Here is a 26454-nt window from a genome sequence, read left to right as displayed (position 1 = left end):
AGTTGAAGCTATCGAATCGGGCCTCAATTCGTCGGCATCGGTGAGGAAGTTTGCATCAGAGTTCAATTCATTGGGTCTTCCACTCTTCCTCTGAATCTCTTCATGTAAAGACATGTCGGGGATGATGAGTAAACTTTTTCTCCATCTCTCTCTCTCTCTCTCTCTCTGTAAGAGTCTGAACTTACCTTTGCAGACAGTAGTTGAAGCTTGATTTCTGCAAGAAATTTGATGGGTTTATTGTCGATCAAAAAAAAAATTAAAAAATTTCTATGGGTTTATAATTGTTCAGGAGCCAAACACAAGCCCTAGTTCTTCATGCTTTCGAATTAGAATATTCTAAATTAGTACTCCATTTGAATTATTTTTTCTTTATATTGAAATTATTTTTTCCATTAATTACTACTACGTTAATCAATTAAAATGACGTACTAGAAAATAAAGGCTCAACAGATATGAGACAATTTTGAGAGTTTTGGCCCAATCATACATGGCAGGCCGGCCTACCATTGGGCCGAGATGAATGAAACCGATGCGAGACGATTTCGAGAGTGTTAGCCAAATCATACATGGCAGGCTGGCCTACCATTGGACCAAGGTGAATAAAACGTTAAGACTTGATTTGGGTGGGGTGCGCCAAGCCGAGGCAGTAGTGCAACGCCAAGGCGACGCGCGAGAAACCCCAGCAGCAAGCTACTGTGATGGGCTCTCCCCCTAAAAAAATTAATTTAATATCATGTGAGCCGATGGTCCACGTATCAGATATTAAACTGATAAGAACAGATACTACACTTGATCTTAGCCAAAAGGCCGAGAAAGGTATGCTTCATTTCTTGTTGGGCCTTGGGTTTTATACACCGCTCTCTCTCCTCTTTCATCTCCTACTCGATGTGGGACAAACTTCCTGTCTTCTCTGTGCTCAACTGTTGCTCTCTCTCTCTCTCTCTCTAACTTCTTTGTTTTTCATTTGGAATCCCTTCACTGATTTCGAAATCCATGGTAGTGATATCTTTAACTGGAAATCTGAGTTCAGATTAAAAAAAAAAGAGTCTCTTGAGATTTTAAAAAACGCATGTACATATTGAAAACCAAGGTTTTGCTTTCTGCATACCATTTTATTTGATGTCCAAGATTACTGGATCTTATGAAAATATTCGGTGGTTCTTGTGGGGCATATGGGCGATGAAAGAATACGGAGTTGCATAATCTTGGTCTAAATATTAATCTTCCAGGAGGGTTGGACCAGATAATGGGATTTTGGAAAAATGGTAATGTTCTGTTGTCGACAAGTGACAATCGGCTACTTTGTTACAACCGTGAGACCAAAACTTGACGAATACTGGATATACCGGGAGGTGGCCGGATGCATCCTTCAGTGAAACCAGAATTGGTGTCTTCTAGGGGCAGTTGATTTGTTTGCGGTGCTATGAGAGAGCGAGAGAGCGGGCAATGTGCATGTGCGCGCAAGAAGGGGCACAACTCATGTGTCGTCGGCATGTGCGCTCATTAAATTAGGATAATATTGTAAAATTACATTTCACAGACCTACACAGCATTGCGCTTATAGGACAAGAATCCCCAAAGCCATAAATAAACTCAAAAAATATGACCGGCTGGGCATTATCTCAACAAAAAAAGAAAGAAAAAAATCCTCTAAGGAAAACACCCACATGCAAGCAGAAGGATTCGAACTCCTAACCTATCAGTGAGATGCAGGAGTCCCCCGCCAACCGAGATTGGGTTAAGTCCATTAGCCTCAATGCCTCATCCGTGACTTCCATATTTCCAAAGCAGCCTACGGGACTAATGAATTTTACTACTTCCAACTTACTACTCAAAAGCTGCCATAACAGACAACAAAGAGTGAACTGGATACCGCTAATTAGCAGCAAAAACGAAATCTTCAGCTCGTGATTCTCATGCAGCAACCACAATCCAAGGTCAGTCACGCAAATTCTCACTCTCGTTCCACACCATTCTGTCCTATATATTCAATGCAACTCACCCTGCCCTAATTCTAAACCCACACAAACACACACATACATACATGCTCTAGGGAGATGGCAGCAATTGGGAACCGTCTGACGTTGTTGGCGTTTGTCGTGGTGGCTGGAGTAATAAGTTCCGGCAACAACATGGTCTCGGGCCAGTGCAAGGGCGACCTGAACGGCTTGATGTCGCAATGCGCGGTGTACGTCCAGAAATCGGGTCCGAAGGCGGAGCCGTCGGGGGAATGTTGCAAGGTGGTCAAGTCCGTCGACGTGCCGTGCGTGTGCGGGCACATACCTAAGGAGGCAGAACAGATGATTAGCATGGATAAGGCGGTCTATGTAGCGGAATTCTGCGGCGTTCCGCTTCACCGCGGCATGAAGTGTGGAAGTAAGAAAAAATACTACTAGTAGATCGCTTCGTCCCTTCTCTTGCTTACTGAGATTTTTGCAATGGTTTATGGATATTTGTAAAAAAATCCGCGCACGTAAATTATGTTTTAATTCAAAAACGTTAACGTTATTCCCCCAAAAGACCAACAATTTGGAGCGGAAGGCAACAAACCTTTTCCAATGATTTAGTAGTATTTAGGTGTAGCAGTGCTAACACAATGTAGTAGGGGTCCGATCTCCGTCCTGAAAACCCTTGTGCCTTTGTGCCGAGGGATTTTCTGGCCATTGGATTGTGTAATTATGTTTTTCTATTTTTAAATCCCAATAGCCAGAAAACCCCTCGGCACAGATGCACAGGGATTTTCGACACAGTGGATCCTGCCTCATGTAGCAGATACTAGAAGTTTATTCTATTAGTCAAATTTGTTGGTACACGAAATACACCACAATAAATTCTTCTCTGCTGAAGCAATTGAACCAGGTTGTGACAAATCTATAAAAACTGCACTTCACAGTTCATGAAGCTAATCACTAACTCATATCCGGCTTTGTATGATGCAGGTTATACCATTCCATGAAGCTAAATGAAGATCTTTAAGTGTAAGGCAGGGTTACATCCCTTTGAGTTACTCTACTCTTAATGAATAAATCTTTGTAGCCCTCGACTTTGTCCCTGCCATTACTGTTAATAAATGCATCTATCTATCTATCTATCTATCTATTAATATTATTTGCAAATGTACTGAGACTTTCTCAAGCATCTAAACTCTTATTCCTAATTTTCTCCAATGTTGCTCTTTCTTCTTTAGAGAGAGAGAGAGAGAGAGAGAGAGAGAGAGCGATAGATAGATTCGTGTGGAGTGGTGATGTGGGTAAGTTGGGGGCTACATAGACAAAAAGCTAGAAAAACATCCCAAACAACAAAAAGACGAGTAAATAGCACCATAATAGGAGAACCTATCTCTTCCATCTCTACACCCGCCTCAACCTCTTAATACGTACCGCACATCGACTGAAAAATAGGTTCGATAATACAAGTCATAACCAATGGTACGTGGTTGGAGCGTATTGCCGAGACGCTTGTGGTGGTAACAGGTTAGAATTAAAAAATATAGCTTAGGGGGGCACGGGGCACCTCATTAATCATAAAGACGATAGTTTACTAAATTTACTCCAAACTAGTAAATAAAATAATAAATCGATACTAGCCACTTAGAAATGACTCGTAAAAAGCCTTTAATGACTAAAATATTTTTTATCTCTACATTTTTTTCCCCTTAGGTTGGTGGAGTCAAATATACTACAGTAGTATATCTAAAATCAATGAATAAAAATATAAGTAGCGAGTTCTAAAATTTTGATGGGTCAAGGGACCCCATAAAAGAACGAATGAATTAGAAGCGAAGTTTCATGTTTATTTGATTTATTCCTTCAAAACTTCTAGAATTTGGGTTAGCGCGACCATACGAGGAAGACTTTGGTATTATCTTTGAACCCTGGTACAAGGAACAAATATTCCTTTCACAGCCCCATGACTTTGTTTGATTTTTAAACTTTATTTGTGACTTCTCAGTAGTTTCTTCAATGGCACATCATTCTGTTTTTTATTGACCCGACGTCCGAGCCAGTTTGTTCGTTACTCGATTAATTCTAGAACCCTGAAGTAACAATTGCAAAGCTTTCAGTCGCTCCAAGATTTGCAATGTTTGATCTCATTGAAATTCAAACATGCAATTTTATGGAGGATAAACACTTATTGCTTTCTTATACACACCCGGCCAAACCTTTTGGGTTCAATGGCACATCTTTCAATTTGATAAGGTTGAGAGAGAGAGAGAGAGAGAGAGAGAGAGAGAGAGAGAGAGAGAGAGAGAGAGAGAGAGAGAGAGAGAGAGAGAGAGAATCACACGTGCTAACTATATTTTCTTTCTTTTATAGGATGCTAACTGTATTTCTTAATCGCTGGTTCAATTAGTGTGATGGAACAGTAACCGACCATGATCTAGCGAAATAATCAATCACAATAGTTTGCTATAATCAAATTAGAACTATCCGACAGGAGTATTCATTAGGGATAGTGGCATCGATACTAAAGATTTGATGGTCCTATGAACCAGCTTCAATGCTTTAGGTAGGTAAAAAGAGCAATGCTACATGTATAGATGGGATTAGTGGTTGCCACTAAAAAGAGCAATGCTACATGTGTAGATGGGATCAGTGATTGTTACTAAAAAGAGCAATGCTACATGTACAGATGGGAGTGCATCGATGCAAATACAGATATATCCCGAATACGAGAGTCTCACACACATCGGACATGTCGAACACATCTGTGATCATCTGTGCAATTCCGTCAATGTTCATAGCCTTTCAGACTAAGGTATTGACCTAGGAGACCCAAACACACACACTCTCTCTCTTGAAAAATGAGATTCTTTTGATCATATCCTCTTAGTAAATTGTAGGGTTAAGAATGTCTTGAATTGTTAAATTAGTCACCTTAAAGTAATTAGGGCTAACATGGGCTGATGATTTCGAATGAAGTTCCCTAAAATAATTAACTAATGTTGATTAATTTTAGATCTAGCAATGGGTTTGGTATAGCTTGGTCGGCGATTAACATTCCACAAAATTTGGCAGTAGGAGACCCTTTTCTCACACAAATGTTGACTTGAAAAACAATTTACAATCCCGTGAATAAGAAGACTCATTAAAAAAATTCTCATACTAAGAAGACGCATTGAAAATTTTGGTTTTGGAGTAGAGATCGAACCAAAACCACACGTACTGATTAATGTATCACATTACGTATACAATAAAAAACTTGCGTACGTCAACCGGGACCGTTGATCCAATGGTCGTGTGACAGTACTGTGTTGTGGGTTCAAATTCCACTCGGTGCAGTTTGAAATCCACGTGATTGATTAAGTTGCAATTGCGGTAAAATAAATTCTTCTATCGTAGGACAAAAAGAAAAAAAGAACCTTGTGTAAGTAATCTCCATGAATCCCGTCAGTAAAATGGGTCCTATCGTACGCCATTAATAACTAAACGGGACTAACAACTCAATCTAACCTGACCTTACGAACTTAAACACCGAAGTAGCGGTAGTCATGTGCACAAGTGACTTTTATGAAAGGGAAAATATAGCCTAGCTTAACATCCAAGATCTCTTCGAGCAAGGGAAAAAGAAATGGCACCCAAGTTTTTTGGGTGGTCCAGTGGGCTTGACAATTGGCACCTCAAAGCTTACTGCTAAAAATATCCTATCCTTCAGATGGAGGGGAAGAGAGATTTAGTTGGTGGATTTGCTCCTCACACAATTGACCATGGTTTGATTTTTGAGATCAGACTGCAAGAAAACATTTTTTTTGTAAATTACCTAACTAGTCTCGGCACGGATAACTTGCCTTTGATCAGACTGGGAAGGCGATTAATTGAGGTGCCGAAACACCGCTGACCGTCAAAAAAAAGAAAGAAAGAGAGAGAGAGAGCGCGCGCTGCTTTCTAGTATACACATGCGTAGTAATCTTCCAATGGTGACCAAACACCCTTTTAGGCACGAATGGAGTAGAGATATTACCAAGTTACTTCAATTTTTTTATCCAATGAACCGTTTTTTTTTTTTTTCTTTTCTTCTTTTTCTCTCTTTTGCTTCTTTTTCTCTCTTACCAAACAGGAAACTTAAAGCTTCTCTGGGGGAGAGATTATTCAGTGCACCTTCACATGGTGCCCAGGCTTCGTTTCTACTGCACATTGAGATGGTGTCTACACTTTATCTTAGGTCTCATGCCAATATGTGGTGAAACGGGACTTAGGCACAATGTGGCGATAATTTTTTATGTTCCCGGGGAAACAGCCTGAATACCTTTTGCCGGAATACTATGATTTGTCAACGGACAAAAAGTAGCCAATCCCAAAAGAATACCCCAACAGCTTGTTAAGCCAATAAAGCAGAAAACTGGACCCTACTGTAAACATCTTTTCCTGAGTATCTTATTTGTGTCAAACTAGCCGTTATACCTTCTCCCTTGCAATTAACTATCTAAAAAATTCTCAACAAGCAAGAAATTCGTGTTTCTTTCAAGCCTGTAGACCCCCTTCTCACACAGCTACGCTCCTTTCTCTCTCTCTCTCTCTCTCTCTCTCTCTCTCTCTCTCTCTCTCTCTCTATTATATGTGTTTCTATCATCAACCAGCTCCATAACACTATTCTTTAAACACAATCCTCCTCAACGTCTCCCTCTATATATAATTCCAGTAGTTTGCTCCCAAATCTCTATTTCTCACTCAATCCTCCACATCCCTTCTCTCTCTCTCTCTCTCTCTCTCTCTCTCTCTCTCTCTCTCTCTCTTCAAACCAAAGAAGACCTTTTCTCAGAATAAGGATATTACCATAAAAAATATGTCCAACTCCATGAATCCCTCTGCTCCAGAAACCACTCTTTCCTCCCCATTGTTATCTTCTTCTACATCAAGCACTAGCACCACAACCAGTGACACCGACGAAAGCCCCCCATCATCATACCGATTCGAACTCCAAAATCTAAAGTACCAAATTTCAAACTCACCCAATTGTGGGTTCAACTCGTATCGATCTTTGGCAGTCCTTTCAGGCCATATCGGTGCTGTTTCTTGCTTGGCCTTGTGTGGCGAGTTCATTCTCAGCGCTTCGCAAGGCAAGGACATCATCGTTTGGCAACAGCCTGATCTAAAGCAGTTCACAAAATTCGGACAAGGCGATGGATCGGTCAAAGCCCTTGTCACAATTGGAAACAAGGTGTTCACAGCACACCAAGATAGTAGAATAAGGGTGTGGAAAGTATCAAGAAGGTCTGAAAATGTTTTTAGGCTTGTTGATTCACTTCCCACCACAAAGGACTACTTGGGGAAATTCATGAAGCAGAGCAATTATGTGCAAACAAGAAGGCATCACAAGCGCTTGTGGATCGAGCATGCAGATTCTATTTCTTGTCTGGCGGTGTACAACGGGCTGGTTTATTCAGGTTCCTGGGATAAGACCTTAAAAGTGTGGAGGATTTCTGATTTGAAGTGTTTGGAGTCGATTAAGGCTCACGATGATGCGATAAATGGGTTGGTTGCGAGCAAGGGGATAGTGTATTCTGCTTCTGCTGATGGGAAAATCAAGGCATGGGGAAAGGGAAACGAGGGGAAAACAAACTCCCCCCATTCACTAAAAGGAATCTTGGAAGGTCACAAGGATGTCTCATTGAATTCCGTGATCACGACCGAGGATGGGAAATGGGTTTACGGAGGGAGCTCAGATGGGTTTGTGATGGGGTGGTTGGGAGATGAGGGATTTGACAGTTGGAAGATTGTTTGCGAAGTGAAAGTCCATCAAATGGCAGTTTTGTGTATGTGCCTAGTGGGGGATTATTTGTGCAGCGGTTCGGCTGATAAGACCATCGGTATATGGAGGAGAGAGGGTTGCGGTGGGATATGCAGAGTTGGGGTTATTAGAGGACATGAGGGACCAGTGAAGTGTTTGCAAGCATCAGGTAATAGTGTTGGAGGTGGGTTTATGCTCTATAGTGGAAGCCTTGACAAGAGTCTAAGAGTTTGGTGGGTTCCCAAAGACTCAAGCAAAACAGTGGAAGAAGAAGCCTCCCCATTGCAAAGTACAGAGAAAAATGCTATGGTAGTGTGTTAGGAAGTTCTAGAATTTGTGAGTGATGAAGCATTGGACCCTTTTTTGAGTGTTTCCAGTGCTTCACAAATCTGGGGCTTTTAGTCTTGTTTATGGTCATAAGGACATTTATGAGTTTCTATTAGGCTTGAGTAAAAGGGGAGAGGGAAAATGGAAGCCATTTCTCTATCTTGAACTTGGTTTTGCAAGATTTGCGTATGGTTGTATACTTAGTTTTGTGATCAGTTAAAAGGTTTTGGGTAAAGCTTATTACAGAATGTGTGATTTTCTTCCATATGTTTTCTTTTCTTTGTGATTGATTTGGAATTGTAATTAAGAATTTGAGTGATTCAATCAAATAATGATATTCTTTGACAGTTGGGCATTTGACATATTCTTTGGTAGTTATGTATTTGCCTCCAATTCTTCTTTGATTTTATTTTTCCTTTCTATTGGTGTTGGTTAGTATATTTTTGCTTGGGACAAATTCAAACCCCCCAAGAACATGGCATCGCAGCCCCAAATAGAGTATTGATATCCCACAATTTACTAGGATACAAAACTAAGATGTGGGAATTCAGTCAGGATCTCTTCATTAGTGGGGGAAGAGGAAAATGGAAAACTGATAATTTAGTCCCGAATCACGATAATTAGTGTTTGTCCAGAGATGAGCGAAGTAATTTCTACCTAAACAGTTATTGTCGTCATGAACTAAAAGAAACAGAATTTCGATTGTTGATGAACCAACCCATCTGCTAGTAGAATTAACAAGTTTGTGATGAAAACCCACCTACCCACAATTGTTTAAATTTGTCTCGTATCTAGTAGGGAGCCTTCACAACTCACAGGAAACAACCATTAAAATGTTGCTGCTTTTACGTAAACTGTTTCTGATGAAAACTACAGTTGTATTCATGAACAATGTGCATGGTCTTTGGTTCACAAATCCAGACACAAATATGTTTAGAATCGTCTAATGTCTATGGGTCCCTCACAAATTTGTAGGGCCCCCGTGCATTATAGTTTTTTAAGGAGGAGAAACCAACCACCGTTTAATAAACAATTGTTGTGCTTTTCATTGTGGAGAGAGAGAGAGAGAGAGAGAGAGAGAGAGAGAGAGTTTTCTTTTGCTTTAGGGTCCATTTGAAAGAAAGCAAAGAGCCATTTAACGAACAGGAGCAAAACTTACAAGGAAGGCACTCATACCTGGCTAGGCAGTCAGGAAAGAATTGTTTTTCAATTCCAGTAGCATTAGTTGATGATCAAGTCAAATATCTGTTCGAGGTGAAAACAAAGATTAAAATTAAACCATAAAAAATAAAGGAAATTGATATGCATAACATTTGACATTGATCTGCAGAAACATGGGAAAGACCGATTGAATTTTGAATGAACAGGGCTACGTCTTTTAATTTGTTTAGAGAAGGATTGGCCTTCGAAATAAAACAAATCTAATTTGCAATTATTCATGCAATACTTGATAGGTATTGACGTATGTTTATCGTGAAGCGATTTTCCTTTGTAACATGCATCAATACAAGAAAATTGCTTCATAACATGCCTCAATGAAACAAATAACCATGTTGCTTTTTCCTCCTGATTTCAAAGATAACTGCATGAAATAATTCTCAACAATGGTGAATGGAAGCTTTTGTCCCCAAATCAAAGTTCAAAGTTCCTAGTATTTAGAATATTGTTGAGATAAAGAAAAAGAGCAAAAAGAAAACAACAAGAAGAGTTTTTGCAAAAACTGGCCTTAAAAGAATGTGGCCATTCCCCTTTGCAGTGAACCAAATAAAGGCACAAAAGAAAGGGACAGCCGATAACTTCTCCATTTTAAGATTATCTTTTCTTTGCAAGCAATGCATTTGCCTTGCATTCTTCTATATTTTTCCCCTTTCTTACGGGGTTTTGTTCGAATTTATTTTTTGCTAGGGACAAAGTTAAAACCCCCCAAGAACATGGCATTGCTACTCCAAAATAGGGCATGGCTACCACACAATAATTAAGAGACAGAACTGAGAGGATTAATTATATAATGGTAATAATTAGTGTTGGTTGGGAGATGAGTTATGGAATCCTTCCCTTTTGTGAATTGATTTTTTATCGAGCAAAACAAAATTACTCTTTTGCACTTTATTCCTTCAATCAGTGTGTTCTTTACACTTTCTTTAAGAAGCAGGACACACTACAGTATCCCCAAAACAAGGACTTCTGTTTCGAGGTGCAAAAAAGAAAAAAAAAAAAACTAGAGGATGTTCATGAATCTACCCAACTACTAGAAATATTTTAGAGAACACTATGGTAAGTTGTGGTTCAAAATTTTTTACCCAGATGATCCCTCTTTCCTCTATGCGGCAACTCTATCCTCACCACCCTAGGGAAATAATTAACTAGATTTAGACTTTGTTCAAGAAAACTCATCAGACTAGTGTATTGAGCCAATAAATAAGCACTCCCTACAAAGCCTAAGCTAGAGATAAGCACTATTAGAGCTAGGAGCAAGCAGAAGGTCGCAGAATAGATAACACTGATGGTGTTGAAATAAGAGTTTTTGGAGTCCTATTACTGGATTTAGGTAAGTGGAAATTTAGAATCTAATTTTACGTGGCATTCTGAAACTTGAGAATTCTTGTAGAGCTCTTTGGTCCATGTGGCAAAGTTTGTTTTATCATGCTCATCAATTTAGATTTTAAAGTTTCCCAAGGGTGAACAATATTTCATTAAGGCTCACACTGTACAAGTATGTAGTTGTCTTTTACTTCTGCAATTTGAGACCTTCAGTGACTCGGCATGGAAACTGATCTCTCTACAAATCCAAGATCCAAACACAGCCTAAATGATCTGAAAGCATTGATCTAACTAACAACCTGACAAAGGGCTGCGATTTTCCTACAATAATTGTTCCAGTTTCAAAACACTGTATTATTCTAGTTCTAACCACTTTTTTTCTTGTTTCCATTCGAAACTCCACACTAAGCCCCAAAACTAATCAAATGGTCGGTTAATTCATATCGAAGGAAGCCAGGAGCCTTCAAAAGAAACAACACAGAAAGACGTACTGCTTTACCCAAACTGTTTCTAAGAAAAAAGTATAACCTTCATCTATATGCATCTTTAATCAGCCACTGCCTTTCAATAAATAAGAAACCAACTACCCTTTCAATTAGACAATGGCTGTGCTTTTTGGAGAGAGAGAGAGAGAGAGAGAGAGAGAGAGAGAGAGAGAGAGAGAGTTTCTCTTTTGTTTCTGGGTCAATTTGAAAGAAAGCAAAGAGTAAACATGGACAAAACTTGAAAGGAAGGCAGCCAAACAATGCTAAGCACTCATGAAAGAAATATTTTTCAAATGGCTATGTTTAAACAAATTAAACTCACATTAATGGATGTTCAAATCACGTAAATATCTAGTCGAGGTGGGAAAAAAAGCTTAGATTAAACAATGAAAAATGGATGTGCATAAGGAAAGCATTCGACATGGATCTGCATTTACATTAGCAAAAGAAGGGAGAGTATGAGACAGGAGGGCAAAAATTTACCAGCACTAACTTTCTATGAGTATCTTTTGAGATTTTTTTTTTTTTGACAATCTTTTGAGAAAGATTCGCCTTCTGAAACAATCATTTTAACAGTTAATCATGCAATACTCAGTAGATGCCTACTTATATCTTGTTGAGAGGAAGTTTTGTCAGTAATATGCATCAAATAGAATGCTGATAAAAAAAACAAGAATCAAATAGAAGAAAAGAATGGTTTTGCTTTTGAAAAACCATATTTGCAGTTTCTCATGGACTCCCTCCTTATTTTCCATTTGCTTGCTACGAAAGTAGAGGTAAGAGAGACTAATTAACAATTACTTGCCAAGTTACTTTCTTCCCCTAATATTTAAAAGTTTTCCAATCAATTAATTCTAAACAATGTTGAGTGGCCGCAACTAATTTTGAAGGAATTAGAGCATCCACACCGGTACCCATTTTTTACAAATTTCTTGCCATTTATCAAAAATGGCAAATTGAGCGCCTCATCCACAATGCCAAAATTCTTCCAAATTTGGCAAATGCTGATTCTTTTGTCAAATATGGCAAAATTGCCATGAGAGAGATTTTAGAAATAGCAAAACATAGGTGCAACACCTTTGTCATTTTTTTGGCAAAATGACACTATCCATTGTCCAAAAATGAGAATGGAAATGGCATTGATGGGTGTGGATGTTCTTAGTAGCTCTCAAGCAACAAACTAACAAGGCCAGTTTCAAGTTACGAAAACCATTTTCATTTAAGTGTTTAAAAATGGTCAATAGGAAGTTAAAACACTAACATTCATTCATGTGTACTTTTTCCTGTTACTATTTTCTGTAAGAATAACTATTTTCTGTAAGAAGAAATCAATCCTCAAATAAAACTAATGCTATACACCTTCCACTAGTATGTTTGAACATTGTTTATGGACCTTTTAGAAATTTTCAGAAAGTTCCTGCGACTGGACTAAGAACTTTACGCGCCAGAAATATCTGACTTAACGTTAAGTATGTTATATACAAAAAGCACTTTAGTAATGGCAACCCGATTGGGCGATTAGACTAAGACATGCAAATCATGTGAAACAAGAACTTGATGGCAAACCGTCATACCTTAACAAAGAAAAATAAGAGAGAGTGCTGATGGCCGCACATCAAACTTGAATTAGAAAAACTTCAGAACTCCGTGTTTGTAATAATTGCGATGTTTTATTATCTTACTAAAAACTTAAATATTGACTAACCACATGGTCCCTAGGGTTAGAACAAGGACCCTGCATTCACATGGCATTGTTAATCAAGAAGTGGTTTTTCTACCCCACCATTATAAACAGTACTTGATTTTTATAATAAAGCACATGACAAGCATTTTCCTCTTCTTTTTTGGGTAATTAGCATTTTCCTCTTTGTTTTGGGTTGTGCTAGTAAAAGTATCACATAATTAGCTGATGACTCCCTGTTTCTCTATCTCTCAATATATTTGTTCTCCCTTTTTTGCCTGCCTGAAGTGGTGAAAGATTCTCCACTATATGAGGTTCAATCCCTAGCACATGGCAGAATTTCGGTGCAACCGTATTTTAAAAAGCAAGTAGCTAGTTTTAGATCGATTGAAAGAAAGGGGCAGGCTGAGCTAACCTTGACTTCAAAAACCTAATTCGAATCCTACTCTTCTGTATGCCTATTGTCCCAAAATATTTTCCTATATAGACCACATAAGCCCGTTAAAAGAAAAATAACCATCCTTTTCCCCTACCTGAACCACTGGGCGGTCCTGATTTAAAGGCAGTATAATATCACTCCTTCCTTTCCTCTTCTTCATAAAAGTGTACCACTTCTTGGTTCCCTCTTACTCTTTGTGAATACTGGACCACATAACCTAGACCCAGAGGCTAAATCAATGGTCACTCAAGCAACAACATCAAAAGAGATGTTGCCTTGGGGAAAAGGAAACTGCCGGGTCATAATATTTCTCTTAACCTAGAGTTCTAGTCTCTAGAATACCAGCCTAAACCATAGGGCAAAAGAAAACCTGAGTGAAACGACGGAAACCGAACCAAACCGACTGGGTTGGGGCTTCTTTCTGTTAGATACAGGCATTTCCATACTCATATAAACAAGCCCCAATTTATGGTTCTGTGTTGATTTTATAAATAATTATACTAAACTAAATGAAACTGACCGACATTGAATTACAAATATACTATTATCAATTTAGTAGGAGTATAAGATTCTCATCTCACTTTCCCCGTTCTTCCACAATATCCAACATAAGTTTCTGAGCTTTCAATTGTTATTGGTCGAAGGACAAAACCTTTTGATTGTTAGATTTATATTGATTTCGGTAACTCCATCTGCTTTTACGTCTGGCAGCATCAGAATAATCTTTCTACTCTTTTTGTTCCTTAATTAAGGTTAGTTGTTCATTTTTTACTATGGTTTATATTCTTCCTGTCGATTCAAAAACCGAACCAAATATTCGCTCGGTGCAGAATTCACTCAACATCCCTTTACGCCTAACATGCATTGTAATCAATCAAAACTACTAGAAGACCCAGACTAACGATCATTCATTGTAAAGGAGAGAGAGGTTTGAAAATACAATCAAAACACAAAAACATGAATATGCAGATGACATTGATACCTTAAAGGGGTGAACCGTTGATCCTGCAAATCACAATACTGGCCGTGGCCGTTGGTCTTTTGTTTTCCGCTCTGAAGTAGTGCAATCGATGGAAAAACAGAGTGGGGCGGTAATGGACGAGAGATCCTGAAGAAAAACCCCTAGAAATCAAACGATGAGATGATAGAACGAAGAGGGAAATGATGGATTGATCCAATCGATAATGCAGAAAAGTTAAGAGGATAATTCTGAAACTTAACTTCAGATCCCTATCTTGGTTTCGATTTATCTGTATGAATGTTTGCCGCCGAAAATTCCCCGGGTAACTGATTGAAAAGCGTAGGATTAGACCGAGCTGGAAACGAGCCCAACACAGTTTGAAATGTTTGAGCTCGACTCGTTGAAAACTAGTCTAGCTAGAGTTCGAAATTGAGCCCAAATAATCGAGCTCAACTTTGTCATAGTCACTAAAAAAAAGAAGCTTAAAATTTGAGCTTAAGCTCGACTTGATTAATAAACAAGCTTAAAATTTGAGGTTAAGCAACTTCAACTTGATTAGTAACGAGTTTAACTTTTCCTCCAACCTCTCTTTAGTTCTTCCTCCAATTTTCCTCATACTAATAACTTTTCATTTCTTCTTCCAAGTTCCAAAAAAAAAAAAAGTTCCAGTCACTAATTACAGCGATCCAAAGATAAATTGCAAATTCAACATTTTAGTTTTGAAGAAGAAAATATCCGCAATAACTACAATAATAGTCCCAAAACAAACATACTTACAATTCAAAGTGCAAATTAAAGCCTCTCCGAATTCTTCCAAATGATATCAGCCCGTGAGACTCAGAATCGCTTCACAGCCGTCCACAAAAGTTTTCCAATGGTCCAAATTAAAAAACAAAACAAACTTCTTTCAGGAAAGCCATTGATTGATGAAATCGATGGTTGCACAAGCACTACACAGGATCCACTACAGCATCCCTGGATCCCGCACTACAGCACCCCCGAATCCATAATGTTTGCTTCTGAAACGTTGATGTACTCTAGTTTCGTCGTTCACATAGCTTGTAAGAAGATTCAAACGTATTTTGGATATTTGTACTTCACCTTTAGAACTTTCACATTGTGATTAGAAAAGATTTAAAAAAAAAAAAAAAAACTAAAGGTGAAGTATGCAAAAATAACATCCGCAAATCTTCTCATCGTTAAAATTTTAAGTTTAAAATATCAATTCTGTAAAGTTACATGGACTTCATAAAATTAAGACACAACAAAATCACGAAAAACGTATTTCCCATACATCTTCCATTGTCTTCTCCAGCAGAGTGAGATGATTTTCATGAAAGCAGTCTGCCAAAAATAGCTCTGATTCCAGTGACCCATAAATCGCTCGCAAGTGGCAAATCGCTCGCAAGTGGCAATCAAATGAATGAATGCAACAGCTCTGTTGTCTTAGTTACCCTGATACTTGCTTGTAGAAGAGAACGTACGGCTGGTCATGCAACAACTTGTTCATGCCAATGGCAGTGACGGACGCATCATCGAAACGTAACCACTGGCCATTAGGGTAACGGGCATCGGCAGTGTAATGCCCCTTTGATGCTTCCCTCCCGTGGTGGGTAATGGTGGAAACAAGTTCATATCTTCGACCCTGTATTAGCCAAGTCCAGAAAACAAGTTCATATCTTGATTTAACTACCTCCAATCCAATCTACAATATGAGTTGCGAGATTTGAACCGGTTCTAGGCTACAAAGACACAATCTGTAAGCGTTCTGATTATCCTTCACAATGTCCAAAGTACCACAAAAAAATAAAAGATTATCCTCCTCACCATTGATAAAGGGAGAACTCTTTTAGAAAACACAAAAAACAGAAAAACTCATCCAGCAAAGCTATAATAATATTTTTTTCCTGACATGAAAAAAAAAACAGGAATAAAAGGAGTGTCAACACCCAATAATAGAGAAATGGGAAAGGATTTGGGAGGCAGGTGGTAATTGCTAATTGGGACACACAACACCAGGAGTGCTCCCAGAAAGGAGAGGGAGCGAGAGTAAACAAAAGCTGAAGGGTGAGAAGACATACAACAGGCAAGAAGTATAAATCTTTTCTGATGTAAATTAAGATGCTACAAAACCATCACAATTCGCAAGAAATCAATCAGCTGCAGTGAGGCAACTATTAAATCCAGATTTGGAAAGACGCCAAGGACTGAAAGGAGCAACAGGTAAGGAGCCGTATGTTACTAATTTCCGTTTTCATCATTCATGTTGCACTCTCTGTTAGATTCTTTTATCCACACTCCATTGAGAAAATACCAAGCTGAACAGATGATAATTCGTTTAGAAATACCAGCTTCCCATTAGGGCATCTGTCAATACTTAGCATTTACCATTATATCAACAGCTACACGGATTCACGGTGCTATAGCAACTGCCATTAAAGAAACGAAACCATGATAAAAAAAACAGTATGTTTCAGAATGCAGATAACTCCACAAGAATGAAGGAAAGTAAATGACTTCACACTGAATTCTCACTGAATTCTGTGCCTTCTCTGTGTCAGTGCATAAATTTTGGTAAATCTAAAATGTTTGTCTCCAATAACATACCTAGAAGAAAGGCTAGAAGATTCAGTACCTTGAGTGGGATACCACTCACCTCTGATCTGGGAAAGTACTTGAGTATTCCCCTTTTACATTCTAGAGCTACTAAATATCATTTCAATAAGGTGATTGAGAAAGTTCAGAGGAGATTGACCACCTGGAAGTCCAACAATTTGAATCTTACAGGTAGGGCGACCTATATTCAATCTGTCACGTCTACTATCCCTAGTTAAAGTGTTATACTATGCAAACTATGGAGATTCCTATCTCGGTATGTGAGAAAATTGACAGGTTGAAAAGAAACTTTCTTTGGGGAGAGACCCCCACAAGAAAGAGGATCCATCTTATCCATTGGAATCAGGTTTGTAAGAGTAAAGGATAAGGGTGGGCTTGGTTTAAAAAAGGCTCGTAATCAAAACAAAGCCCTCCTATCCAAGCTTGGTTGGGGTTTGATCACCAACTTCAATAGTCTCTGGGTTTCTACCCTTGGGAGATAAAAGTATTATTAACACTAAGGATTTGCTCTCTAAGGGAGGGAAGTGGACTATAGGAGATGGCTCGGGGTGAGCCTTTGGCATGACTGGTGGTGTGGTACTGGACCTTTGGCTATCCAGTATCCCGGTTCTCATACTAACTAAAATACGAAGGTGAAAACATAATTGAAGGTAATGGGGCTTGGCATTTTACTACTATTCAAAACATTATATCCCAAGTATGATGCACAGACAAGGATACCGACACTGACACAGATACTGACACTGACACGGACATGGGGACACGGACACAGCAGGAGACACGCCACGTGTATATTTATTTATTATAAATAAATAAATTAAATAAATAAATATAATTGACACCCAGAAATTTTTAAAAAATTACAATTTGGCCCCAAATTTTTTAAAAAAATTACAGTTTGACCCCAATTTTTTTAAAATTACAGTTTGGCCCCAGCTGTGTCCCCGTTGGTGTCCCAGCCGTGTTAAAAAAATTACAGTTTGACCCCCCATTTTTTTAAAATTACAGTTTGGCCCCTCAAAAATTACAGTTTGGCACCTGCCGTGTCCCCATCAGTGTCCCAAGCCGTGTCCCCCTAAAAAATTTATATTAAATTATGGGACACGCCACCCACGTGGCGTGTCCCATACGTGCCCCCGAGGTGTCCCCGCCGTGTCCGACACTGCGATACTTCGACCTAGAGGTGTCGGTGCTTCATGATTCCCAACAAACTTAGGAGGATATCAGAAACATTCACCTTCCCCTTTATTCTAACTCACCTGATCATCCCCACTGAGTAGGATCTCAGGATGGGAAATTCACTGTGGCAGCTGCATATGAGACTTTGAATATTGAGGACACAGATGCTAATGGTTGGAGGTGGATATAGAAACTCAAAAATTGAAGGTTTTTATCTGGCTTATACCATGACAGGCTACCCACGAACCATCTCAGAGCTTACAGAGGAATAACCCCTTCAAATATGTGTCCTAGATGTGATACCAGCATAGAGGACATAACACACATGTTTCGCGAATGTTGCAAGGCTTAGGAAATATGGAATTGTTTTCACAATCATTTTTGGAATAGAACTCGATTTGAATGCCCTACTCAGGATTGGATTAACTCCAATCTCAAGTTGAAAGAGAAATCTTCAGTGGGTAATGATATTTCTTGGTCCACCCTTTTTGTTGTTAATACTTTGGCAGATTTGGAAAGACATAAACAGGAAAAGTTCTGATAATTTGGACAGTCATACTCCTGTGAGCCATAAGAAAATCATTACTTACGCTACTGAGATCTCTCGGGCATTCAAATCTCCTCTATTCCAAGGGGTGAGAACCACTGCTCTAATTAGTTGGAAATTGCCCTGTTGCAGCTGCTCGTGTAAAACTCAACACTAATGGCTGCCTCTATGAAAGCACGAGGAAAGCTGGATTTGGAGGTCTCTTTCGTGACCATAGAGGCATCTGGATTCTGGGATACTACGGCCAATTGGGGACCAGCTCGGTTTTAGAGACTGAAATTAGGGATGGCCATCTCGGCTGATCCGATCCGTTATCCGTCCCGAGCAGATCGGATTTTTTGGATATCGGGGCGGATTCGAATTTATTTTTAAAAAATAAGTCTGCCTCCAATCCGATCCGCCTCCAATCCGATATCCGATCTGTATCCGATCCGCCTCCGATTTCCAAAAGGCCACAACAATATTTCAAGCATGGCTGCCACTGCCGCCGCCGCCGCCAAGATCATCAAGGAAGTGGTCGAACACCACCATGTGAAGTGCATAGAAGAGGAGGAAATCGAGAGGGAAATCGACGTGGATGCCCTTTTGCAGTCCCACAGTCACCTCTACCTTGGTATTTCGCTTCTCGACCATTTGGGGAGGCAGGAACCCACCGTAGACTCCACCCACTTCGATGACGGGTCGGCTGACGCGGCGGAAAAATGTCCTGCAATAACCCAGCAGGCTGATCACTTCAAATGCATTACTTAGGGAGGAATCAAATTCGGATTCGGATATCCGATCGGATCTCTGTTCCCCGTTCGGAGTGGGGATGGAGGACCAAAATATATATCCGTTCGGAGTTCAAGGCGGATTCGGGGGCGGGTGGAAGGTTCGGATTCGGATATTGCAATATCCGCCTCCGATCCACCCCGTTGCCATCCCTAACTGAAATATGGGGTATCTACAGGGGTTTAACCATCATTCTAGAGAAAGGACTTAGATTTGTGAGCATTGAGACAGATTCACAAATGGCTGTCAAATTGATCACTGTCAAATTGATCACAGAAGGCCCCCCAGCAGGACATCCACAACAAGCACTCATTGAAGACTCTAGAGCTCTTATGACCCACACTCAGTCAATGCTTGGCCACATCTTCAGGCAAGCCAACCAAAGTGCAGATAACTTGGCCCATCTTGGGGCTGAACAAGAATCAGATTTGGTAGTAACGGAGGAGACACCTCCGTCGGTTAGACTCTTCGTTTTAGAAGATGCCATGGGCATTGGCCATCTTAGGAACTAGTAGTTGTGCCAATGTCAGTTTTTAGTTGCATGTTTATCTCCGTTTCTGTTGTAACTCTGTTGTTTTAATCTAATCTATTCCGTTGCAACAAAAAAAAGTAAATCTTCACACCATACAATTCCAGGCATTCAGGTTTACCAACTAGTATAAACAAAGATCCTTCGTTTCTTCCTAAACCAAAGTGAGGAACTCCGACATGAAGAACGTAAAGAAACATTACCTCAGTTGATGGAGAAACAAGCAATTCCCGACCTAGCACCAGTTCAAGAGGAAAGCGTACAGATTTATGCAGTTTGGTACTTCCATGGCTTCCATAGCTGAAACGCATAAGGTGCAATATCATTATCTTTGGCAATGTTTGTATGTCTACAGATTTTCTGGCAGCCACAACCCCAGTCTGCAAAACAAGGAAACACACTTATATTAACCACTACCCAAATGCCAACTAAATATGCAATAGCAGTAACAAGTTCATCCCTATAACTGGAACTAAACAGTCTAAATCAAATTGCCATACTGCCTAGGTGACTGTACCATAAATGTAATTGACTCCTGAGACAAAATAGTGCAAACTGAGCATTTCAGCCAAGAGCTCTCCAGCAGCTTTAGAAAGTTGAATGCATAAAACGAGAAAAACATCTCAATTGACCATGAAATGAAATTGAACATGAGATTAGTGTACTTTCTCAAACTGACTATAACGTATTCTTAAGGATATCAAGATTTGATAAAGCACAAAACCTTGATTGACCGTTCTATCCAACATGGATTAGTAGTTACCAACAAAATTACAAGCAACAATTGCAGGCCAACTTGCAGAAAGAGAAGAAGAATGCAACTAAGTAGTTTGTGTAATGCAACAGCTCCTTCAGCTACAACACATTAGAAACTTCAAGGAGCATGTGAACACAAATCGCGCAACACCTTACATAGCATAAACTTCAAGGAAGAACCTGAGTGTCCTTGAGAGGCATAATCAGCAATACCAAATGCAGAATTTTGAAAGGAGATAAAAGAAATTACCTTTCCAACTGTTGATGTTCGGTACTCCTCAAGTGTTTCTGGGGCAGAATGTAGACGAAGAGCATCCTCAATACTATGAACACCTTCATGAGAAATCTCAAGATGAAGCAAGAGAAATGGTTGAACAGTAGCTGAGGCTTTATTTCCTGCACCACATACAGAGAGGGAAATGCGATAAATGCCACTTTCAGACTACTGAACAGTGCTAGTTGACAAATTTCCCTACCTCTTGCTCTCACAACACTTCTCAGTTGTCCTCCAAAAATTGAACTCAGCTCTGTAGGAACAAAGTTCTGCGTTCTTGTGATGGCAGATTTGTTCTTCCGGCCAACTGTTTCCCATTCATCATCTTCTGCAGAAGAGACCATAGATGATTGACCCCCATTAGAGCTTGATACTTGTCCCTCAAGCTTAAGTAATTCATCATGCATTTGATGCATGACGTAACTTAGAAACTCCTGTGCATCTTCCTGCCTGAAAAAGGATAACAAGATGCTGTTTTTTTTTAACAAGTAATGAAAAATTGCTAAATCTACAAATAAATAACCACATGTATGTCAATAGTGTATGCCCGTGCCTTCAGGCACGGCTCGTAATTGATATTCAACAAATTATCCAATTTTGTCTCTCTAACCTCTTGAAGGCCAAGGCTCCATTTGCAAAATTCCAACTACGTAACAACTCGTGCTATGCACAGTATCAAATGTACATCAATCCTAAGTTGTATTGGGGTTAGAATGCTTGAACTCTTTTCATGGCGACTACATAGTGCATAATAGTACTTGAACAAAATTTTCACATTAAGTGATCAGTACTTTATAGTTGGATTGATTTGTTGGAATACAATTTGAATAAGGATTTTTTAGAAAAATAAGTTAATTGTCACTATATACGATTCTCTTCACCCTTGGCAGCAAGACGACACGCAAGAACAAAAGGGGACTCTTATCGAATAGTGCCGATCTCGAATTTCCATCACGACTCCGAAACTTATGCAATTGGACAATGTTGGAGTTGTTACACTAAATAGCCAAGCACCACTGGATAGAAGTTATAATCATATTCCATATCTACTTTGATCAATCAACTGACTCATGGGTTCATTTTTTTGATTTTTTCCGATAAATATTTCATTTATCACATTAGTAAAAAGATGAAATCATTACAATAGCTGAAGAAATGCATGAAAGAGCTTCGAAAAGTAGCATAGTACTCCCTCCGTCCCATTTTGTTGCGCTTGTTTCCTTTTTGAGACATCCCAAAAAATTGTTTATATCTCACAATCTATAATGTTTTTTATGATTTCGAAAACTTTGTTTAAAAAAATAAATTAAGATCTATCAAACAAAATCCATATTGAATATATAAAATATTATAGATTGTGAGATATAAACAATTTTTTGGTACGTCCCAAAAAGGAAACAGGCGAAACATAGTGGGACGGAGGGAATAATATTTTTCTACTGCTGCTACTCACAAAAACTTCTTTTTTTTGGTCCATTAAGAGCAATTTGAAGTGTGTTGTATCTTCCTCCCAAGTATCGCCTCACCTGCCTCCTCTTCTTTGGCCAAATGGACTTTTGTGATCAATTTGTGAATCAAGTGCATAACAAAATCGAATGGAATTAAAAATAGGAATTTCAAGATTTTGTCAAATCTAATTAGGTAATGCAAAATGTGAAGGTTTGAATAGCCCAACAAAAAAAGGCAGGGATTTAGTACTTCAATGTCAAAAGAATTTTTTCTTATGGAATGCCTTTTTAATTTCATATTACTTAGCTCTTTAGTTTTTGAAAGGGGGGTCTATACTTGGTAGCCAATTAAAAAAAGGGTGTATAATTGGTAATGTTTCAAAATTTTAAAATGGTAAGATTATGAAATCATGATATTCAATTATTCTTTTTGGGTCAATGGGTGTAGGATCCAACGGTCATCATACGGATAATTTTTGGGTCTTCAATCTCTGTCATCCAAACTGCCACAGAGGACAGTTGTGAGAGGGACATTTTGCAAAACCGTTGTGTAATGTAATATAGATAATACACGTATGCACAAAATAATCGAAAAGGCATTGAATAGATTTTCGTGTAGCTGCTTTTGAACTTCACTGGTACTTCCTAAGCAGCCTTGCAAAGACCAAAAAGACTACAACTGATTATTTGACTTTTGAGCATGTGTCTCATACGTGTTCTACCCCTACAATTTTAAGAATGCATGTTTCTCGTATAGAGTTTGGCATTAATAAACTGCTATCAAGAACCAGAACATTTACAGAAGCACAATAAACAGCAAAGGAAGAAAAAGTTTCTTGATTGAAGAATGAATCTTTCAGCATACTGCTTCCATAGTATCAGCCAGCCAAAATATGCAAGATGCCAGATCACACTATCACCAGGATTAAGGTGACACTCAAAAGGCCATATAGTGAAAAGACAAAAGAAGCCACAATAAAGACATAAATACAAGCACAAACCTTGGTCGGCCTGAGAAGCTATTGGGCACATCAGGAGTAAAGTTCTTCAGCACCCCTTCAAACATGGTTGGCCGGAAAGGCCTTCCAGTTTCAAGAACAGTAATATCTCTCCTCTTTAAGCTTGCATCTCCGGGCAAATCAAATTCGGCAACAAACTCGGCAAATGCAGCTAGTGTTGGATAGCCAACCTGTATTAAAAAATAAGACAAGATATCAGCATTGGATTGCTATTTCTCAATAATTTAGCGAAATATTTTGATTCCCAGTAATAAAAAGTAACAACCAAACAACACGAGAAAACAAAGTATATCAATGATCAACTAAACCAGGGGACTAGCCTTGGGAATGTTGCGACTTTTTAGTCCTTGCAAGAGCTGAACAAAAGGAGAACATGAAAGAAGAGCCTGCAGAGTTGCATTTAGAAAGCATAAATTTCCTGAATTGATTAAGCCTCGAGGTAGGAAGTCTCTAACAGCCACATGTCCGTTAGATGCATTCTTCGTGACCTCTTCAAAAGGAACTGTTGCTGATGGATTCGAGTCATTAGACCCATTCAACTTTACTTCCCTCAAAAATCCACCATCAAGGGCTTCCAGTTTTGAAAAACGTGATTGGTTCGGTGGAGCACGTTCATCCGATAAGTGCAAAGGAGTCAAATCAACGCTATCTTCTTTTCTCGATTCCTCGTTGCCATTACTACTGGGATGATAATGAGCCAAGTTCTTCACGACTCCATTTTCCTTTGAACTTCCTGAAGCTGCTGGCAAGAGAGCATGTTTTGTTACAATACTACTGCCCTCAATGTCCTGATTAACATGAGAGGGCTGAGAACCTATTGGCCCCCTGGAAGAATCAAACCGATGGGGTGCTTCACCACTGAAACCACCAAAAACCAATTCAGTCGCAACATTTGAGGAAACAACTGGCAGTTCTTTCTTTTCCACAAGTTTCTTAGTCTTCTCAGGCAACTTCAGCAATGATCTGGTTTCATCCTCAGTGAAAGACCCAAATAATACTACCTGCCAGAAGTTTAAAAGAAACAAGAGAAATGAACAAATGAATCCTGAAGAACAGAATATTACATTTTGACTTCGATCAATCATCGGTAAGACCACAATGCGAGAGACAAGGAGGATGTTAAAAAAAGCTGCGTTTCATCATTCAAATGATTCAATAAACTCGCCTGAATACTCTTGACTCAATCTTACAGCTTGCAACTTCACTTTTGCAAAAGCTATACTATGTCATATGTTTCAATCTGTTTAACAGGTCCCAAGGGTTACCCAATGTTGCTTGGAAACCATGAGTATACAGCTTTCAAAATACAATGGTACATAGACCTGATTAAAAAACTCATATGTGCACACAGGCCGCTGCAACACCAAGTTATTAGGATCAAGGCTTTCTGATTAAAGTTCAATGATGAATTATCAGGAAAAAGAAACTCAACACTATCCTTCTATCTGTCACACAATTGTAGATAGAGTCATACTTTGCATCCCATATCAAAGTAAATCCTCCAAGTAAATGCCCATACAAAATACCCATTTTGTTGTTTATATGATAAGAGTTACGTAAAAAGAAAAAAGAACATGCGAGCGACTAAACTAATTGTCATCAGCTAGAACTCGCTCTAAACCCACCATTCCAACAAAATTAGCAATACACAATCGATCAAAAAATTCCAGTACATGGGGTGAAGAGGACAGGGGTTAATCTTTAGAACCACTCATAGTCTATATATCTTTCTTCTTCAAACAAAATCACAAATACTATCAAACCCAACATCACCTTTAAACCACATGTAACCGCTTTCCAACCATAACCCACAAAAGGAACTACTAACCTTAGGACCGCTCATGATGGGCAGATAACTGAAACACGCGAACAACAAAGCCTTGAACTAAGTGTAGATTGATGCCGTTGAAATTGAGACGGAGAGTGGTGTATATAAAAGGGATCGAAAACTAGGGTTTGAGGAGGCCGCCTAGTTGCGCAGAGAGAAGGGGAGGAGAGAGAGGCGTTGTCGATGGTAGACATGAAATAGGGAGAGACTGTTGAGAAGGAGAGAGAGGAACAGAGCATTTAATAAGACCCTCACTTTGGCACAGAAGGAGGAGGCGAGCAGCGGAGGATCTGGGTGGTGTCAGACGGCGCATCGACCGTACGGCGAGAGAGAGAATCTAGAGAGAGAGAGAGAGAGAGAGAGAGAGGAGGAGGAGGAGGAGGAGGAGGAGGAGGAGCAGGAGTTTTAGGGTTAGGTTTTGGAGAGGGAGGAGGTTCAGTTCATATGTGATCTTTTAACATGTATCCGTGTGTGTGCGCACACCGAGAGATAAAACCAAAAATGAAAATTTTTAGAAAAAAGAGAGTCTAGAAAACAGAAAAATAACCTTTACTAAAAAAATAAAACACGAAAAAGAAATTGAAGGGTTAGTATTACTATTCGTCACTCATTAATAGGCCCCGTTTTGCTAAAATTATTTTTTTTTAAGTACTTATTTTTTATTTTACGAGACAAGTTATTCTCTCATAACACATCACCTTCAATTCAAAAAAGTAAGAATACATATTTTTTTGAGATTGTAAAACACATGCTAAATTGAAGAATTATTTTCTCAAAGACTTTCTTGTTGGTTCACTGGAAATGACATTAATATTAGGATTATTAGGGTGCAGAATATTTTAGAAACTTTTCAAAAAAAAAAGAAGAAGAATCGTTTTCTAGTTTGAAGACACTAAACAATTTTTTATCGAACAATTGGTACTTTATATTTTAAGATGGATAGACAAACATTTTGAGAATTGAGAGAGCCTAAATTAAGAAGAGGATGGTTTGCTCATATCCCCTCCGCGAAGACCAAGGTTTGAGTTTCACGAGGGGCGGGGTTTGGAGTTTCAGGACTATGGATAGTCTCTGAGCCCTTTCGTTGATTCACTTCCCACTAATAACTATAAAATATGGCCAAAAAAAAAAAAAACTTTTGGCTGGTCAATCCGTGCAAAGTTTTATCCGGCATTAAATTTGCACCGCTAGTAGATGGTGGAAGGGTTAGTCGAGATCTCGAGGTGCACATAAATTGACAAACACCATGAGTTATCCCTCCAACAATAAAATAAAATAAAATGCTAGGAGTAGATTTTATTTTCTATGTTTTCCTATTGTTTGTT

General features: G+C 39.0%; 3 protein-coding genes, 1 long non-coding RNA gene and 1 other non-coding gene across 5 annotated transcripts; 2 read left to right on the top strand and 3 right to left on the bottom strand.

Annotated features, from left to right (window-relative positions):
- Positions 1-623: 623 nt before the first annotated feature.
- On the bottom strand, positions 624-820 carry LOC131334926 (U2 spliceosomal RNA). The gene has a single exon (XR_009202329.1). It is a non-coding gene; the product is annotated as a U2 spliceosomal RNA (small nuclear RNA).
- Positions 821-1371: 551 nt separating this feature from the next.
- Positions 1372-3087, top strand: LOC131334721 (uncharacterized). Its single transcript, XM_058369911.1, has 2 exons — positions 1372-2376; positions 2940-3087. The coding sequence occupies exons 1-2, from the start codon at positions 2058-2060 to the stop codon at positions 2954-2956; spliced, it is 336 nt and encodes a 111-aa protein (XP_058225894.1). The 5' UTR covers positions 1372-2057; the 3' UTR covers positions 2957-3087.
- On the bottom strand, positions 2087-14615 carry LOC131334722 (uncharacterized). The gene is made up of 3 exons (XR_009202249.1): positions 14184-14615; positions 9232-9300; positions 2087-2283 (listed from the first exon to the last, which is right to left on the bottom strand). It is a non-coding gene; the product is annotated as an uncharacterized LOC131334722 (long non-coding RNA).
- LOC131334720 (protein JINGUBANG) lies at positions 6530-8417 on the top strand. Its single transcript, XM_058369910.1, has one exon. The coding sequence runs from the start codon at positions 6784-6786 to the stop codon at positions 8047-8049; it is 1266 nt and encodes a 421-aa protein (XP_058225893.1). The 5' UTR covers positions 6530-6783; the 3' UTR covers positions 8050-8417.
- A 714-nt stretch (positions 14616-15329) lies between the features above and the next one.
- LOC131334719 (ubiquitin carboxyl-terminal hydrolase 24-like) lies at positions 15330-25590 on the bottom strand. Its single transcript, XM_058369909.1, has 7 exons — positions 25130-25590; positions 23622-24302; positions 23284-23471; positions 21037-21284; positions 20811-20956; positions 20008-20184; positions 15330-15807 (listed from the first exon to the last, which is right to left on the bottom strand). The coding sequence occupies exons 1-7, from the start codon at positions 25142-25144 to the stop codon at positions 15613-15615; spliced, it is 1650 nt and encodes a 549-aa protein (XP_058225892.1). The 5' UTR covers positions 25145-25590; the 3' UTR covers positions 15330-15612.
- Positions 25591-26454: the final 864 nt, after the last annotated feature.

The sequence above is a fragment of the Rhododendron vialii genome, chromosome 7a, assembly GCF_030253575.1.
Source record: "Rhododendron vialii isolate Sample 1 chromosome 7a, ASM3025357v1".
In the NCBI taxonomy this organism is placed as follows: domain Eukaryota; kingdom Viridiplantae; phylum Streptophyta; class Magnoliopsida; order Ericales; family Ericaceae; genus Rhododendron; species Rhododendron vialii.
The sequence above is the reverse complement of the archived record's forward strand: the minus strand, read 5'-3'. Positions and strand labels throughout refer to the sequence as shown.